The sequence below is a fragment of the Aulostomus chinensis genome, chromosome 17, assembly GCF_037954235.1.
Source record: "Aulostomus chinensis isolate RoL2024-O1b breed Wild chromosome 17, RoL_Achi_v1.0, whole genome shotgun sequence".
Taxonomy (NCBI): Eukaryota; Metazoa; Chordata; class Actinopteri; order Syngnathiformes; family Aulostomidae; genus Aulostomus; species Aulostomus chinensis.
In genome coordinates, this window is record NC_141336.1 from 10,810,557 (window position 1) to 10,826,876 (window position 16,320).

The window sequence follows — 16,320 nt, forward strand, 5'->3', positions numbered from 1 at the left end:
AAGAGGTAATTTATGCATGACATAATTAATTATTATTCCTACTTTTTGTTGTTCATTCTGCTTCAGCTGAAACAAGAAAGGAAATATAGCATATTCATGCAAATGACTGATCTTTTCTGTTGTTCATGTGGTTTGGCTATTGTATGACTACATACTGAACAGGATAAAGACAATGTCAGCAATATCTCCCACTTAGACTTACCTCTGTCCCCTCCGTTCCTCATATTGGTGTCCTCTTCTTCTCCCCCATCATCTACTTTAAAAATAAAACCCAAGATTTCAGTGGGGAGTTTTTTTGGTCACCATGTAAAAACTCTAACATTTACACAGGAAATATCAAAATGTAGAGAAAGTTGTGACTGAGCCAATAACGCCAGTACGTGTTGTTGACTAACCTGAGTGGAGCTCTTTCACCAGTGAGGACATGGTGTTTGTGATTGAGTCAGCAGCAACTAATAGATCATTCCGAAGATTTCTAGGTACACCTTAGAAACAGAGAAGAAAACGATTTAAACAATGTGATGTAAGACTATAAACTGTAAAACTTTGGCCAAACAGTTGAGAAATAACATCCTTATATGAAGAATAATACAAGGGTACACTCATGCTCACTAGTCAACATTCATAAATGCAAGTTTCCAAAAGAATGTTTACTTCCCTATCATTTCTGAGTACATTTCATTTTCTGTGTCAGATTTATTATTAGTGCTTTGAGATCCTGTTCAGACTGGGCATTAGGATATGTCCTGAGTGATCCAGTCACAAGTGGACAGTTCCAAATATAGGTCTAAACTTATTAAGGATGCATTTTGAAAAAGTGTGGTCATGCAGTGTGAATGCAAATGTGTCCAGGGTCCCGACTGCCCTCAGCTGATTTAAGTCAAATGGGGGCATTTTATTATTATGACACGATATCTGATATTTGAAGTGCCCACGGACATAAGTCACAAGTGCATCAGAAATCTTGGGTGGTTTGGTCTGTCAGGACCACACCAAAGAACACACCTGGTCGCTGGTGTCACATTTTAAAGTCAAAGACTCCTGGCATGAAAAGGATCCTCTTCTACTGTATGTGTCGGTGTCAACTCACCCTGAGCAAAGGCTTCTAGCACATCCCCTCCCACCCCTGCCAGACAGTCCTGTGGTGTGTGAGTTGGGGTGGACCCAGCTGAGGTGGAGCGGATGGGCATGGGCATGGAGCAGCCTGCACCATGACTGGGGGAAGAATGGGGTGAGCCTCCAGACTGGGACTGTAACATACAATGACATTTCCAGTATCATCAGAAATTTAATCAACTCCGATAGTTTGGCATGATTTTGACCTGATAGTTTGTGAACATATAGGTTGTGTGTACAGGGCCATACTGTCTCACACAACGCATACACTCTCGTTTTAACTCAGTTGTTTGGCTTGCGAATCAATACTCAACATTAATTTGTCTGTTTTTCAGATTTTAATTGTGATTAATGTAATTACTAAATGAATGTGCTGATGTGTCGATGTTTACCTGTAGATTAGAGACCGTGTTGGTGTTGTGTGCGTGTTTTTAGTATCTGATGTGTTTCGTGTACTGCAGACGGATATTTGATGATAGCCAAATATGACGTGATTCCCATCTTCTTATTTCGTAATTAATGTTTTTTTAATGCCTAGTCCTCTTTGTTAAGATAAGAACAAAGATAACATTGAGGTTGATACCCAATAAGGACATGATGAATTAATCTATTTATCTATATTTTTACAATGGGGCTATTAGTTATTTTAATCTCTCCTGCTTCACGGCTATTTTAATCATATTGTATGGTCTTTATTTTATCACTTCATTTCTTGTTATCAGACCTTTTTTTCAGTTTTAATGACCACGGCACCAAATCATAGGTGAGATTACCAAAGGACATTTTTATACACCGATAGGTCTAGACTGTATATCAGAATATTAGTTACAGAGCCTCAACATTCTCCCATGAGCAAACAAGCATTTGGCGGCAAATTTAACTCCCTTTTAATGGCAGGAAACTTGGAGAGAGAAAGACAGATTTTCTTCATGCTCTTCATTTATTGATTCGGTTTTGTTTAATCCTTAACTTAAAATGTAAAGCACACGCAAATTAACTTTTCTATTTATTGTAACCTGTATGTGTTGATGTGACGTGTTTTATTGCTGAGACTGATTTAGGTTACAAGATGAAAATGGCCTATTTTGCAAACAGATTCACAGTAAAATTCTGAATGAATTGCTGTGTGCATCAGCTTCGATGGAAAAATAGGTCAGGAACATGCCAAAAGGAAAACTGCACACTGCATAAGATTTTTGCTGCTGGATGTCTTATGACGTGTTCTATTAATCACTTCTCGTGTGTGACGTTGACCTGAACCCTCAAACATTACTGACGCTGCAATTCAAAGAAAATTTTCACAAGCTTTTAAACGTTTGATAATTATTCGAAGAATTCGGCTGAATCTTCATTCTCCTACTAAAATAATGAGCTGCACACATTATTTAAACATCCTTATGTACCTGTCACAGACTAGCTGACTGGGGTTACCTTCTCACTGGTGTTAAGTTAACATGGTCATATTTTTCATGTCCAAACTGCGAATCTGGACTTCAGATAGAGAGAGAGAGAAAAAAAAAACCTTTTATAGAATTAATCTCTATGTCAACAAAGCCATCTGCGTTTCAGAGAAGCATGTTTTACTGCAATCACAGAGATGACCTTTTGGGCTGTAAAGGTGACTTATACAAACAAACACAGATGTGCTGTCGAGAACTTAATCCTTATAGGGAGAACAAACAAAAACAATGCTTTAAAGGCAAGAAAGCCTTCTGGTAATCATGTACTGGTTGGCTATGGGCTATGTCTCTATAGTGTACCTTTACAGTGCTAAGGGCGTAATGAGAAGCATGTGTGGGTGAGTGGTCGAGGCCTGTGCTGAAGTGGGGGCTAAATCTCACAGAGAAAGGATCACTGTGTGTCTCGGGGACTGGTGCAGGCTCAGGACGGTGGCTCGGAGCCAGGCAGCAGATGGCCAGCCAGACTGCAGTCACATTAGAAGGGAGGTTGTTAGCGCCGATGAAAGGAACAGGTCCCCAATATTTGGGCTGAGAAAAACACATTACTCTCAGCCTGTGTGGACCTTTGCAACCTGCTTGAAAGGATTGTGTCACAGTCTATGATTTGAGTTCTCTGGCAAGGAACTGCTGTGACAGACAGGCTTGACTAGATGAATGAAACCCAGTTGAATAGCAGAATCCTATCATCTATCCTGACACCTTTCTTAAGCCGAATTATAGAAACATCTGTTTGAGGGCAGTTTAGTAGTGTCATACTAAGTGCGGCGATAAGAGCCAGGTACTGAGCCTTGCAAACTGAATTAAGGGCAACTTACAGCCTGCTTCTGCTCCTCATCCTATCAGCCAGCAAAGGTAAGCAGAGAGAGAGACAGAGCAACATAATTAAAGCAGTGAAAGAAGAAGAAAGGGATTCCTGCAGGCACCATACGGTACATTAACATAACTTAAGATCGCTTCAGTGTCTTGATTTGTAGGAATTAAACATACCCATGTCTCATTTAATCAAACAAACCGCCAAGCTTTTAAAGCCAATCATATAAGTACTGCAGATTACCACTTACAAAGTAGAACAGTCCACTTGTGTATGTACCATAAGATTTTATTTATGCTTTTGTCCAAAAGAACAATCTCGTAGGTGATGATTCTACCTTAAGCAGCCTCATGAGACCTTCCAACTGCACCATCAGTTCCCGTCTGCTCTCCTGCAAAGCTGACATGCGCCTCTCTAGTTCGTCCTTCCTGTGTCTAAGACAGACGGAAAAATGTGAAAAAAAGACGCAAATGGTTTCCTGTCATGCTTTTCAGGTATGAGAGCGTTCTCAGCGTGAGAAATGTCTGACTGTGACTCAACTGACTAAAAAACTGTTAACCCCAATGCTGTTAAACTTGGTGCGTGCATTGGTATTGCAACAACAATGGAGGCTCCTGATGATGTTAGCATATATGCTGCTACTGCATCAGTTATATCAGAACTCTAGAATACCAGAGGAGCAAAGACTGGCACTGAAGATTTTTCCCCATCATATGATGTCTTCGCTTTTAAACTGACTGGTTTCGGCATCCATAGACGGACAGTGCATGTAATCCACATCGCATTTTATTCTCATGTGGTCGCAGTTACATTTCACATGATTTTTGTAATTTTCAGATAAATTTGTACATCCTACAAGGCTCTTGCCTGCTCATGCTAGTATAGTGATTATTTGACGAGTGAAACAAGTCTAAATAGAAACTGTTTTATGCTGTCGAGTAAATCATGACTGGCATGTTAGTAATTCGGTGTAACAGGACGCTCCTTTGCTCTAAAACCCACAAATTCAAATACAAGCAGAGGCACAGCTGCTGCATAGTACACACAGTATGCAAAATGATCTACTGGAGTATTTTCATCATGTCATTGCACAATTGAGCTCATATCATACTAGTATGACAATACTGTACTTGATGATTGACCCAAATCAGTGTCATTAACAAAAACGATCACTCGTTTCTTTATAATTTAAACAGCCATGACATAGAATGACCCTGAATACACGCTTATCTTTTTTCAGTGAGACCTATCATTACCCCCTAGTGTTCAAAGGGTGTATTTCATATTGAACAAGCTTGAAAGACCTGCCGAAATCCTCAACTGCACATCAGAACCTCACAAACATTTGCACATGGTAAACATCTCTTAATCCCTAAACCAGACAAAAATACAATCAAAGCAGGTCTAGTGAGGCCCTCGACAGTGCAGATTCTGTGACAGTGTCTAGTTACCAACGAATAACATCCAGACATCAAGTCTGAATTAAAAAAACATTATCTAAGCAAGCTGGAGAGGAACCCATAAGATCCTCTCTCTCATACAAAAATCATGTTAAATAACAACTGATAGGCTAGAGACAAAAACATTTCAAATTAATCACTATTGCTATTGATGAATTTATGTTTTAAAAGATTAAATCTTAGTCATGAAAGGACTTTTTAACGTTGCTGCTGATTCATTGTTTTGACTCAACAGGCCAAACACAGCTTCGGTCACATTAAAAGTGCTGCAACACGTCCTCCCAGGGTGAGATGCTGTTGCTGGTTTGTCTTAGCATATCATTCTTTCACCTTGTCGTTGGGAGGTGGAGAGGTGCTCATGAGGATTATACCTGAGGAGCCGCAGTTCAGTCAGGAGTGTGGGGTTCTGCTGGGCCTTTTCTGGGGTTGGCTGAGAGGCCTGCTCATGCTCCAAACGCAGCCTCTGGATCTCCTGTAGGATCTCCCTGAGTGAGTCAGTCAAATCAGATAAATTAAAGTAGTTGTACCACATGGTAAAAATGCTGTATTGGAGGTAAAATCTCACTTACGCAAATATACATAAGTATTACCAGCAAATTATACTCAAAGTATCAACAATGCTTCTGATGCAGAATGAGTGCCCTGTTTTTTTAGTGTTACAGTATAATAATGGATGCAATACCAGATAGCAACAATTATCTGCTAAATACTTGGCCCAGTATACGCCCAGTTCCATGGTCCATGTCTGACTCGTATACAACATGATTGCTAGACCAAACTGGCCCAATATGTACTATAACAGAGCCAATGCTGGCTCAGTATTAGCAGTGCTATGAGTACATCTGGAGCGATTCTGGCTCATACATAGATAATCTGGCCAGGTGTCAGAAGACCTGAAGACCAGCTATCTGGCTAGTGTGTTAGAACTTTGTTTTCAAACTAAATCTAATTCATTCAAAGAATAACAGTGTTTTCTTGTTTCTGAGGCCTTACAAGAAATGTAACCGCCCATCCCCCCCCCCCCCCAAAAAACAGGTAAAAAAAAACCTACAGTTATAATTCAGTTTCTGTATTGATTACATGAAAAAAGCTACAAACCTCAATATTTAAAGCTCATATTCATATAAAAGGAGTTAACAGTCAGGTTTATGGTACCTACAATATAAGACAAATGTAGCTAACTTTGGACGGAGCCAGGCAAACTCTTAAACCTCAATCACAGGTTTTCTTATTAAGGTAAGCTAACTGGCTGCGCACTGAATATCTTCGATGTTACCCTTCCCCATACTGTGACAATGCATCACATTTTATATGTTTGAAATTTTGAATCTTAGTTTGGAAAATAATCAAGTAAATATCTGATGGAGTGATGAGAGCAATATTTCTGTCTGACACGTCATGGAGTATAACAGAAATGCAAGTCTTTAAAAATTACCACCTTCATTGTGGCTTCAATAAAATATTAAGTGATTTGTTTCTAATATTTCACTGTTAAATTGTACCTGTTTTTGTTCTCCAGCTCTGCAATCAGCTGTCTCTGTTGCTTGTTAGCATCAAAGTTGAAACTCAAATCTGTTGGAGGACATTGTTGCTGAAAAACAAAAAGGTCATGGTTTGGTATTACCAACAGTGAGTTGACAAATATTGACCACTAGAAGCAGCTAGCAGGTAGTGATGCTTTGTTGGAAAGATTTTTGACAAAGTAGGGAGCCGTTTCGGCTCATGACAAATCTCTGCAAGTCCCAAAATGGGGAACAGTTTGACAATTTGATAAATTCCCTGTATCATTTTCTCACAGATAGTTAGAAAAGAGAACTGATACCACTCTTTTTCTACTATATGCATAAATATTTTTTTTTTGTTTGTAGTCTGATAAGTATTGACCAGCCAAAATCGAGTGACTTTGCTTCTATGTAGTTAAGCTGTCTGTGTGGAAAAAGAGTTAGAAATCACTGTCTGAAAAATAACCTGACGACAATTTGCTTTTCAGTTGCAGTCTGCAATCATATGTCAGTTGTGAAAAATACTGTCATCGCTCAACTCCATTATCATATCTCACATTAATAATTGCACCATAGAATATAACTGGCAAACAGAAGAGTAGGTCTTGGCTGAGATATCCACTGGCTTCACTGGAAGCTCTTTGGCTGCTACTCCCAAAGGCTTTTAATCGCTGATGGATTCCCAGATTCATATAGAGATGGAGCCAGTGTCAAAGTCCTCTGTTTACTGATGAGGCACTTTCTTACCATATCTGTACACTGTCGGATTTAAAGTCAATCACGAGGTGTGACATCATCAATAAATGCAGTAGCCAAAGCTGATTTAACACCTAGACTAACAGCCTAGGTAGCCTAGCTTATGATAAAGACAGGAAACTAGAAACTCTGTTAAAAAAAATAAATAAAATAAATTATTCACAAGGCGAAATGGATCTGCCCCAAAATGTAATGGGTTCTTTCTTAACCAATGCTCCACCAGTCCACCAAGTTTGGTGAAAATCAGCATGAAAGTGTGCATGTGTTTATGTAAGCCTGCCAACAGGGAGATAGACAAACTGTAATAAAAGCAGAACTTCCTCAGCAGAGGCAACAAAAACTTCGCCTGGCTCTTTTCAAAGCTATCGAAATTTAATAACTAATATCTCCAAAGTTCTATTACTCATCCATTTTATTAGAAACTGTCAGAAAGTCAGACCGATAACCACGTGGTGACACGACTTCAGGAAGTTTCTGCACAAGACCAAGAATAAGCCCTGAGCACAACCTTAATAACACTTACACTTCAGTTTTAGCTTTGTAAAAAAAAATTTAATATAGCACTGGGCTAACTTTTATTTCTTTACCTCTGTACAGAGCTAAACTAACTGTTTCTCTCTCTTTCTTGTCATTTAGCTAAGCTAGGATAACCAGCTGCTGGCTACGGCTTCATACTCAAGGACAACATGTTACTGTGATATCAATCTTTGCATCTAACTCAAGCTTACAAAATTAAATCTTTGTTTATATGCCTTATAATATAAACAAAGATTTATATTATAAGGCATATTATAATATAAACAAAGATTTATATTATAATATGCCTTATAATATAAATCTTTGTTTATATTATAAGGAATATTTCTTTATTCCCATGTTTTACAAAAACTTTACTGAAACCATAGTGGACTAATTTGACCTTTACAAAAAATTATAAAACTTCTAAATCTTGTATTCTGCACCCACAGAAGTGCCTAACAATAACTTGTCAAAGCATTAAATGGGACATACAGGGTAACTGAAAGCTATCACGGGGCATCTTTGAGTCACTCACTGTCGAGTTGCCTGCCTCGGCTGCCAGGCGGGCAGCATAGCGAGCAATGAGGCGGTGCTCCTCATCTAGCCGACTGGGACTCTCCAAGACACTGCACAAAGTTAAAGACAGAGAGATGCATCACACACATGACACTAACTCTGTGTGTCAAAAACTCTTTTATAAGTAGAAGGAGACATTTGAACCCTCAAAGTGATATGGAAAAGAAATTGCATAACAAAATACTTCCTAACTGATTTAATATGTGAAATTTCCACTCCAGTGACATGCAGTCTGAGATGAATAAGTGACTGTGCCAATGCCCATTCTGGTCATTTCATTACTGACTTGAAATGTCCAATAGGCATGAATCTTTCAATGATCATGGGTGTGGCATATGGCATGGACAGATGGCGGGACATATGCTGCCTTTTTCTGCAGGCAGCCTGCAATGAGGAGTGAAGAAGAGCAGAAACGGTGCTCTCAGCCACTACACAGCACAGTTATCGAATGAGTGTTATTTAAGGCCAATAAACTCAGTCTAAGCTACAGCCCCTGCAACCTTCGCTTACCTTGCAAGAAAAGCTAAAAATGTTTTTTTTTTTTCAATTTAAAAAAAGCTGTCAGGATGATGAGATAATTTGGGCTTGTCCAGATGCCGCAGTGCCTAACATGGTCCAAGGAGTTTCTTACTTCAACATCACTTGGTTGAAAAAAATTCTGACGATCTTCCCTGAAAATGTTTCACAAAATGTCAAAGCATGAGGAACATTTCAGGATAGTCAAGAAATGTCTTGTTCACTTTTAATAATTCCACCTGTCCTCCTCAGGCGAAAGCCTGGACAGAGGCTGAGCTCTCGTGGAAGATTAAAGTCATTATTACATTAATTCACATCTGGGAGCTGCTGGACTTGGCATGAACCTGCAGGGTTGTTTGGATTTTGAATGTAACTTTGTCTTCAGGCTATCAGTTTGCAAGCTAGAAGGCATCAGGGAGTTTCCTGGCACCAGATGATGCCAGCTTTCTGATTCATGAACTACCTTCAAGCTCCCCTAACTGGCACGTCAGAATAAATGATTTTTTTTTTTTAACCAAACAGAGGTGTTAAAGTGATCATTGATGTGTGTTTGTTTGATTGCAGGATATCACAAAAACAAATGGAGAGATTTTTGATTACAATTTGAGAAAAGAGACATAACATTACAATGAACAATAGTTACATTTTGGATCTGGATCAAATTGTTGTTCCAGGATCCTGAAGTTTGTTCTAAGCTTCTTCACTGGAACGGTGTTGAACCATGTTTCAGCTTCCAGAAATCATCTTAACCCAAAACTCTGAAGCGGGCAACCTCTATTTGACGGCTACAAAGGAAAACCTACGAACAGATGATGATAACACTGTGTTCATATTCTGCATCCATGTAGCAGATGTATGTGCTCTTGAGTGCTCCTCCATACCCAACTTTCTTTTTGCTGACGGCAGATCTGGAGGGATACATCTTTTTCGCGAATGACCTCACAGCGGCCATGCTTGGACATGGTTAATATCACTAGGTACTTCAGTTTCAATCAACTTCAAAACAGGATTTTGTAAGCTATATTTTAGTGTCTCTCCATTTTAGTTTTCATTGTGTCTTCTCATCCTCATCCTGGTTTTATTTAGGTAACTTTTTGTTGGCATTTGATCTTAATCAGAGAAAACCGTCACTAATTTAGTCTAGTTTTAGTCTGCCTTGATTTCTTTTGGTGAGCCTTAGTGTGTTTCTTCTATTGTTTTTTTGGCAACTGATTTTAATTTAGTTTTAGTCTTTAGGCTGAAATGCATATCAATTTTAGTCTTGTTAGCATTTGTATTTAAGTCTTATTGTAGCTGGCAAAATCTGAAAAAGGGTAAATACTTTTAGCAAAGTTTGATGAAATCATGAATTTATAATAAAATAAAAGATGAGCGGATTAAAGATCATTAATTAAAAATCATCTTACGACACTGTTCATAAAGCTAGAACTGTAAAACCTACAAACATCCTCACAGCTCGTCTCATTTAAATCTTATCAAGACCGGATTCAGATGTTTTGTTTTTAGAGGAAATATGGGTCCGCCTGAGGTATTTAGCATCATTTGCCATTTAGTCTGTTTTCAAGTAAAACAGACACATCCACAGCAAGTTAAACTTCCAGTAGAAAAGAGTGTAAAGGTAGGCTGGTAATAACACTGACGACTCCAAAATAGACGCACAAATTGCTAAGCAAGCACTGGCTTCTATTTGGTCATTTATCAGCTCATTAAACTCAAAACAGCACTTCTAGAAGCGTCTTCTTCTGTGTCTGTGGCTCAGCCTGCTTAACAGGTAAAACTCTGTGCGGTGTTCAACTGCCTTCGTTCGCAGGACCAGCTAGCAGTGAGCGATTGTCTAGGAGACAGTAGGCGGGACGGAGCAGATGCCGTGTCAGCAGAGCAGACTGTGATGGATGCTGGGAACACAACAATTTTTCAAACAGTGAGCATTCAGTTTTTACCCTGGACTGACATCTTATAGTGAGCTCACAGTCACAAGTGTGTTGTTGTTGTTGTTTTTTTCTCTGACAAAAAGTTGAATTTGAAAGGGTTTTATTTTGCAGCTGATAAACTGAGGCAGAGCCACAAAGAGCTTTGCATTATTCAGCAGTGGCATCTTTGACTCATAAGCCCTTCAAGTGAAAGCAGGCAAGCCAGTGCTGGATAATTACAACAACAGATTAATATTTAGAAATCAAAAGTGACAGAGAGCAGCAGCAAGAAACTTGCCTTCTATGCTATGCAACCAAACATAAGAGAAGCCTGCTTTTGCCCTCCTCATTCAACATAGTGATGCTCAACCTATTTTGGAAGTCTCAGTGGCCCACTATGCAATTTCTGCAGAAAAAAAAGGCTTCTTTGTGGATGTTATGCCCCCATCGAGGCAGCAGCATCCTCATCTTCCCAAAGCAGCTCTGACTCACAGAGCAAAATGTCAAGACAAAGGTTATCAGGTTACTTCATTTGTGCCACAGTGGAACAAACCTCAGGAGAGTGTCACCCGCCTCCCTCTGTACATGCTGCAACATGTGATTCATCCATTGACCTCCACAGGTCTGGATGCCAGGCTTGGTTTACTGCCTCGGGCGTCCCTATCTTGTCAGTTCCCTTCAAACCAGTTCTAATCTCGATACTGTCAGCCCTCGGAGACAAGACTGTGCTGCACAAAGTGTTCATCCGGGCATGAAACCTAATCTATTGATTCCTAGGCACTTCGATCTAAGTGAGATCACTGCACTTGCTCTAAAATGTAACAGCACCAACATGAAATCTAATTATAAACACACGCTTTCAAACCTTTGGTATATTTTTGCTAAAAATGCACATTAGAATAGCGTAATAAAAATGAGTCGCTGTACACATTTTTTGCAGTGTGCACACTATCCTTCAGCTGACTCTTGCTTGCTGCCTGGACTCATTGGCGTGCTGCTGGATGATAACCCAGACTGAGCTAGAGCACAAGCGGAGCCAAAAAAAAAAAAAAGGTTTAATTCAAGCTTTCTGAATTCTCGACAAAAATCTTTTGTCTGGAATCCAGAACAGGTGGACATGGCTATTTTTGAATTCTAGAGAGTGATGTCTCTTTTAATGTGCCACGGGAAGCCCTGAGTCCCTGAGCAGTTCCATCTTGCAAACACAAATTGCTGGGGAGATGATAGAAACATACTCTGAAGGAAAATTCACTGTTTGCACAGACCTGCGGGACAGATAGTGCTCTCCATGATCAAATCCAAATCCATAAATGCTCATTACCATTGGGAGTAAATAATAATAGAGAATGGCCTTTAACCAAGAGGGATGATGGGAGGACAATTAGACTAATTTCACTGTTCTCTCGCCTATCTATTTACAAGATAAGGCTCCAATTCTATCATAATCTGTTTGTCAAATCAGCCCTTTAAGTAGAACTTATTCTTCATGTGAGCGAAACAAATTCTCCTCTAAAAATACACTCATAAGGCCACGCTGCTCTGATGTAAAAATGTGCATCAAGCGAGTGTGAGGGAAGAAATAACATCAATTCCTATTATTTCCACTGATAAGAGGGAGTCTTAGGACAGGGTGTGATAATAAAAGTTTTTATCATTTGAAAGATACTGCACATTCAAGGTAAAAAGTGAGCCTTCATTTAAATAATCTCACTTTAATCAGACATAGTGAGACCTTCCATGGGGGTGCTTACCTTTTGGTGGGAGTAGGTGCCCCGGAGGACATGAGCAATGTGTCGTTCATGTTGTTGGCCACTGGTTTCGGCTGACTAAAAGACAAGATTAGAGGTCTTTAATGCTACACTGCAAGGGCCTGTGGTGCCTGTCACCAGGAAATGGAGTAGAAGGCATTTGCATTTTATTAATAATCATCAGCAATCCTGACTTCAGTTTAATCCAACTGTACAAAGGAGGGCAAGACGGGAGTCAGAGTGCGGCGTACAGAACAGGCAACATGTTCTACTTACAATCAAGTTTCCAGGAATTGTAATGGCCATTAGCTTAAACCCGATTAACATGAGGAGAAGCAACAATTGCAGACAAGAAGTTCAATTGAAGTGGAAGTCTGTGAAAAACTCTAAAAGGTGACTTTTTGGGTGTTAATTTGTTTGAGTAAACAAAGCGATGTTGGTCCATCTGGCAGTTGAATCTGTGGCCCCAGTGAGCTCATTGGCGTCCTGGACCACAGGGTCTCATTAACAGATGAAAATATCCCTCTGCACATCACCGGCGTGCTCACCCGGCACAGAAGATAGCAACCCCTTTTTCTACGGCTGTTCAATCTGCACATACTACCTCTTTGATTCCTAGCAGACTGTTTTATTTAAAGCAAAAATTATCACATAAAAGGCACTGAACAGCACTGTGTCCTATTATGCTTATTTGTCCAATTACAATAAAACTATATATATCCACATAGTGAAGAACAATGTGGACGGCACGAAGCAAAAAGTCTTATTTATGTGATGCATTCTTTATTTCTAAGTAAAAGAGCAGACATCATCGTACTAAACACAAACCAAGACAAGAAGCTCTAGATTTTATAAGTAATTGTGTTCAAATAATCAGAATTATTTGTTCACAAAAGAAAATGCACATCCCCGCACTAATGTGGATACACAAGAGAATTTTCTTTTGAAAACAGACTGCAATTATTTAGAGGTTCATACATTTCAAATCCTTGGAGCTGAAGATTCAAAAGAAAACCATGTTCATTGGTAATTTATCAGTTTGCATCTTCATTTGAATCAATTCGACTTATTTTATGTTCGAATTAATAATGTTTAAAAAAAGAAGAAAGCAAGGTTAAACTTGCCACTACTCAAATCTGCACATGCTGCCTTCTAATCAGTAATCCAGTAAAATCCAAGTATATGTGCAAATATTTCACTACAACACTGAATCTAATCCTGTAATCTACTCGATGACTGTGAGCTCCAGACTGCGACCACTCACCTCTGTGACGAGAGAAAGCACCTGCCTGGCTGGCAAAATACATCCAACTGCTGCTGTTGCCAGATGCCTAATCTGCCCTCAACTGAGCAGGCGAGCATCTCAATGTACTACACTGCTGCTGTCTCCAAGGAAACTCAATGGTCACATGACTTCATGACGACAGATTCTCTCTCTCTCTCTCTCTCTCTCTCTCTCTCTCTGAAGCTCTCTGCTCTGATTCCATCTCTCACCTCTTGGAGGAATGAAGGCTGAAAATGTGGAAATCATTTCTGATGTACACATACATCCAGGACAGAACTATCCTGTACTGTCTATAAACTACACATTTACATATCTTCACTCCTCTCCTGACCTTTAATGAATTACATAAGTCACAAGCTTTTCACAGCTAGCCGTCTATAAATAATCATCAGTCATTTTCAAGTATATAACTCCAGTGAGGTGCAATAAAAAGCCTCAGAGCAGCTGCATTTATTATCTCTTGAACCACATTCCAAACACACGTACTAACTTATTCACAGCGGCTCACACGACTGGAGACAGAGGTCAAATGGGAGTCGGTGAAAACATTTAGGCGCCTAGAGATCAAAGTCTGCAATGCGCTAAGCCTCGTGCTACCTGTGTGCAGTGAATGACAATGTACCCGCTTTCCTTGTACTTGGCAGTTGGCAGGGGTACAGGGAAAATTAAGTGCTCACATTCACCTTATTTCTGACAGCAGAAGATGCATGGCTGCCTTCAATCGCCCTCAGCCAGCTAAAAATAATACCCACACATGAAGCATCCTCCCTCCTGGCAACGGCGCTCTTGTTTCCCCGCGAGACTGTCAGTCCCATAAAAACCCAATGGATCGCACTCACAGAAGCCTGTTCTCTCCATTTTAATGACATAAAAGGTGTAAAAGGGAAGAAAAAATTTATTAAATGTTATAAAACTTCTGGGGATTACTGGTAAATTGGTTGCTATGGTAGTGAAAAATCTGATGTTATATATTCCACATTAATGCTTTTTTTGAGACTTTACTATTTTGGTGCCTTAAGTCTTTTTTGGCAGAAGCCGTGCTGAGTCTGAAGGTAAGACGCTGTATCATAGATTTAAAGTTTCTGAGACAGTCTGACAATACATCCCAAACCTATACCTCCTCTCCACAACATAAATCCCCAGGGACAGTTTGAGTGGAGCGAAGAATTTACAACTCAGCTTGCTGGAGCTCTTAAGGTGCCAGTAAATATTTCAAAAACAGTACCAGAATAGCTACACTTTGTCTGAAGATGATGGGAGGGGTTGGGAGACTCATGTCTGTTCGATTTAGGAGTTTTGATCAAACTTGACGCTCTACCCTGATTCTGCCATTATTACTCACTCATGGGCACTTCATCTGCCTCATGCACACCTGAGAGACTGCGCTGATGGATGACTCCAGATTTACAATGTGAAATAACACCTAAGCAGAAGACGTTCATCAGGATGGGCAACTGGCTGCCAACAGTACATTTCTCTTTCTGTTATGTATCATCAATAAAATGGAGTCTGTGTAGAATAAAATTGGACGCTTGGCAGTTTTCCTGTGACTCATTATCTGAGAGATCCAGTTAGAGGTTTCTGGAGCCAGTAGGGATATCAGGGGACTTGGGAATTGTAGGCTGATAATTACTGTTTTCACCCACAATTTCTCTGAAATAGACCGTTAACAAATGGGAAATAGTCCATTAGTGTCAGCTCTCCCTTATGGCTAAAAACTTGAGAGAAGTGAGGTTTATACTTGGTATTTTCTGTTCCAAATGTGCCTATCTGCTCTCTGAGATCAGCAGACTGAACACATTCGATAGTTTCTGTCATTTCGGGTATTTTCGGTCACACAAATTTCCTGTGAAAGTGTTAATTTTTCTGGTAAGTTTGTTTTTTATGAGTGTTTTCATGCTATGAAAAGGAGTTGTGATGTCAGTGTTAATTTTAGCAGCTTTTTTAGAGTTAGTTTTAGTTAGACTTCATCAAATTTAGTCATCTTTATTTTGTACGACAAAAAGGCTGAGCATTTCAGTCTAAAAGCATCTCAATCAAAGACAACAGTTTTTGTCAGCTGATTAAAACTGACCTAAAAAAAATTTCAGTGAGCCTCGCACTTTTTTGGGGTAGCTTATTTGGATTTAGTCTGAGTCATTTGATAAAAATTCAACATAATTTTATTGTTGATTTTAGTCTTGTTTTTGTGAATAAAACATGTGTTTTAGGCTCATTTGAAATTGTTATTTTTAGTTTCAGCCATATTTTGTCATTTGATTATTGTAAATTTTAGTCTTGTTTTAATCAACAACTTTTTTAAATTTTGATTTAGATTTTGTTGATGTACTCAACATTATGGCCCTGCGTTGGACTGGCGACCTGTCCGGGGCGAACCCCGCCTCACGCCTCACGGCTCCAGCCCCCCGCGACCCTTAACAGAATAAGCAGAAGAAAATATTAACATGGTGCCCTCAGGCAGCACTCAGACTTTGGAGTCAGAATGGTACCAATTGTAATAATGTTGAACTTTCCATGAGTGATACAATGACTAAATGCACTAAATCGCTTTTAGAGCACGAATGACCAAATCTGGGGTATTTGGCTTCATTTTTGGACATTGGGAGGACATAAACATGCATTGTCAGTCTTTATATAATTCAAGGAACTTTAAAGCATAGA

General features: G+C 39.5%; 1 protein-coding gene across 5 annotated transcripts in view; it reads right to left on the bottom strand.

Moving 5' to 3' along the window:
* The window catches only part of dtnbb (dystrobrevin, beta b), a 36,178-nt gene that overhangs the window by 4,443 nt on the left and 15,415 nt on the right, over positions 1 to 16,320 (bottom strand). For 2 of the 5 annotated variants that reach the window (XM_086182514.1, XM_086182513.1), the window contains exons 11-19: positions 12,378 to 12,452; positions 8,160 to 8,250; positions 6,350 to 6,438; positions 5,219 to 5,332; positions 3,725 to 3,821; positions 3,392 to 3,412; positions 1,091 to 1,250; positions 396 to 485; positions 203 to 256 (exon numbers count right to left, since the gene is read on the bottom strand). In XM_086182514.1, the coding sequence (XP_086038640.1) occupies positions 203 to 256; positions 396 to 485; positions 1,091 to 1,250; positions 3,392 to 3,412; positions 3,725 to 3,821; positions 5,219 to 5,332; positions 6,350 to 6,438; positions 8,160 to 8,250; positions 12,378 to 12,452 (791 nt within the window). Of the gene's footprint in view, positions 1 to 202; positions 257 to 390; positions 486 to 1,090; positions 1,251 to 3,391; positions 3,413 to 3,724; positions 3,822 to 5,218; positions 5,333 to 6,349; positions 6,439 to 8,159; positions 8,251 to 12,377; positions 12,453 to 16,320 lie in introns of those variants that run through there. The other 3 variants (XM_086182515.1, XM_086182516.1, XM_086182517.1) reach the window with 3 other exon arrangements.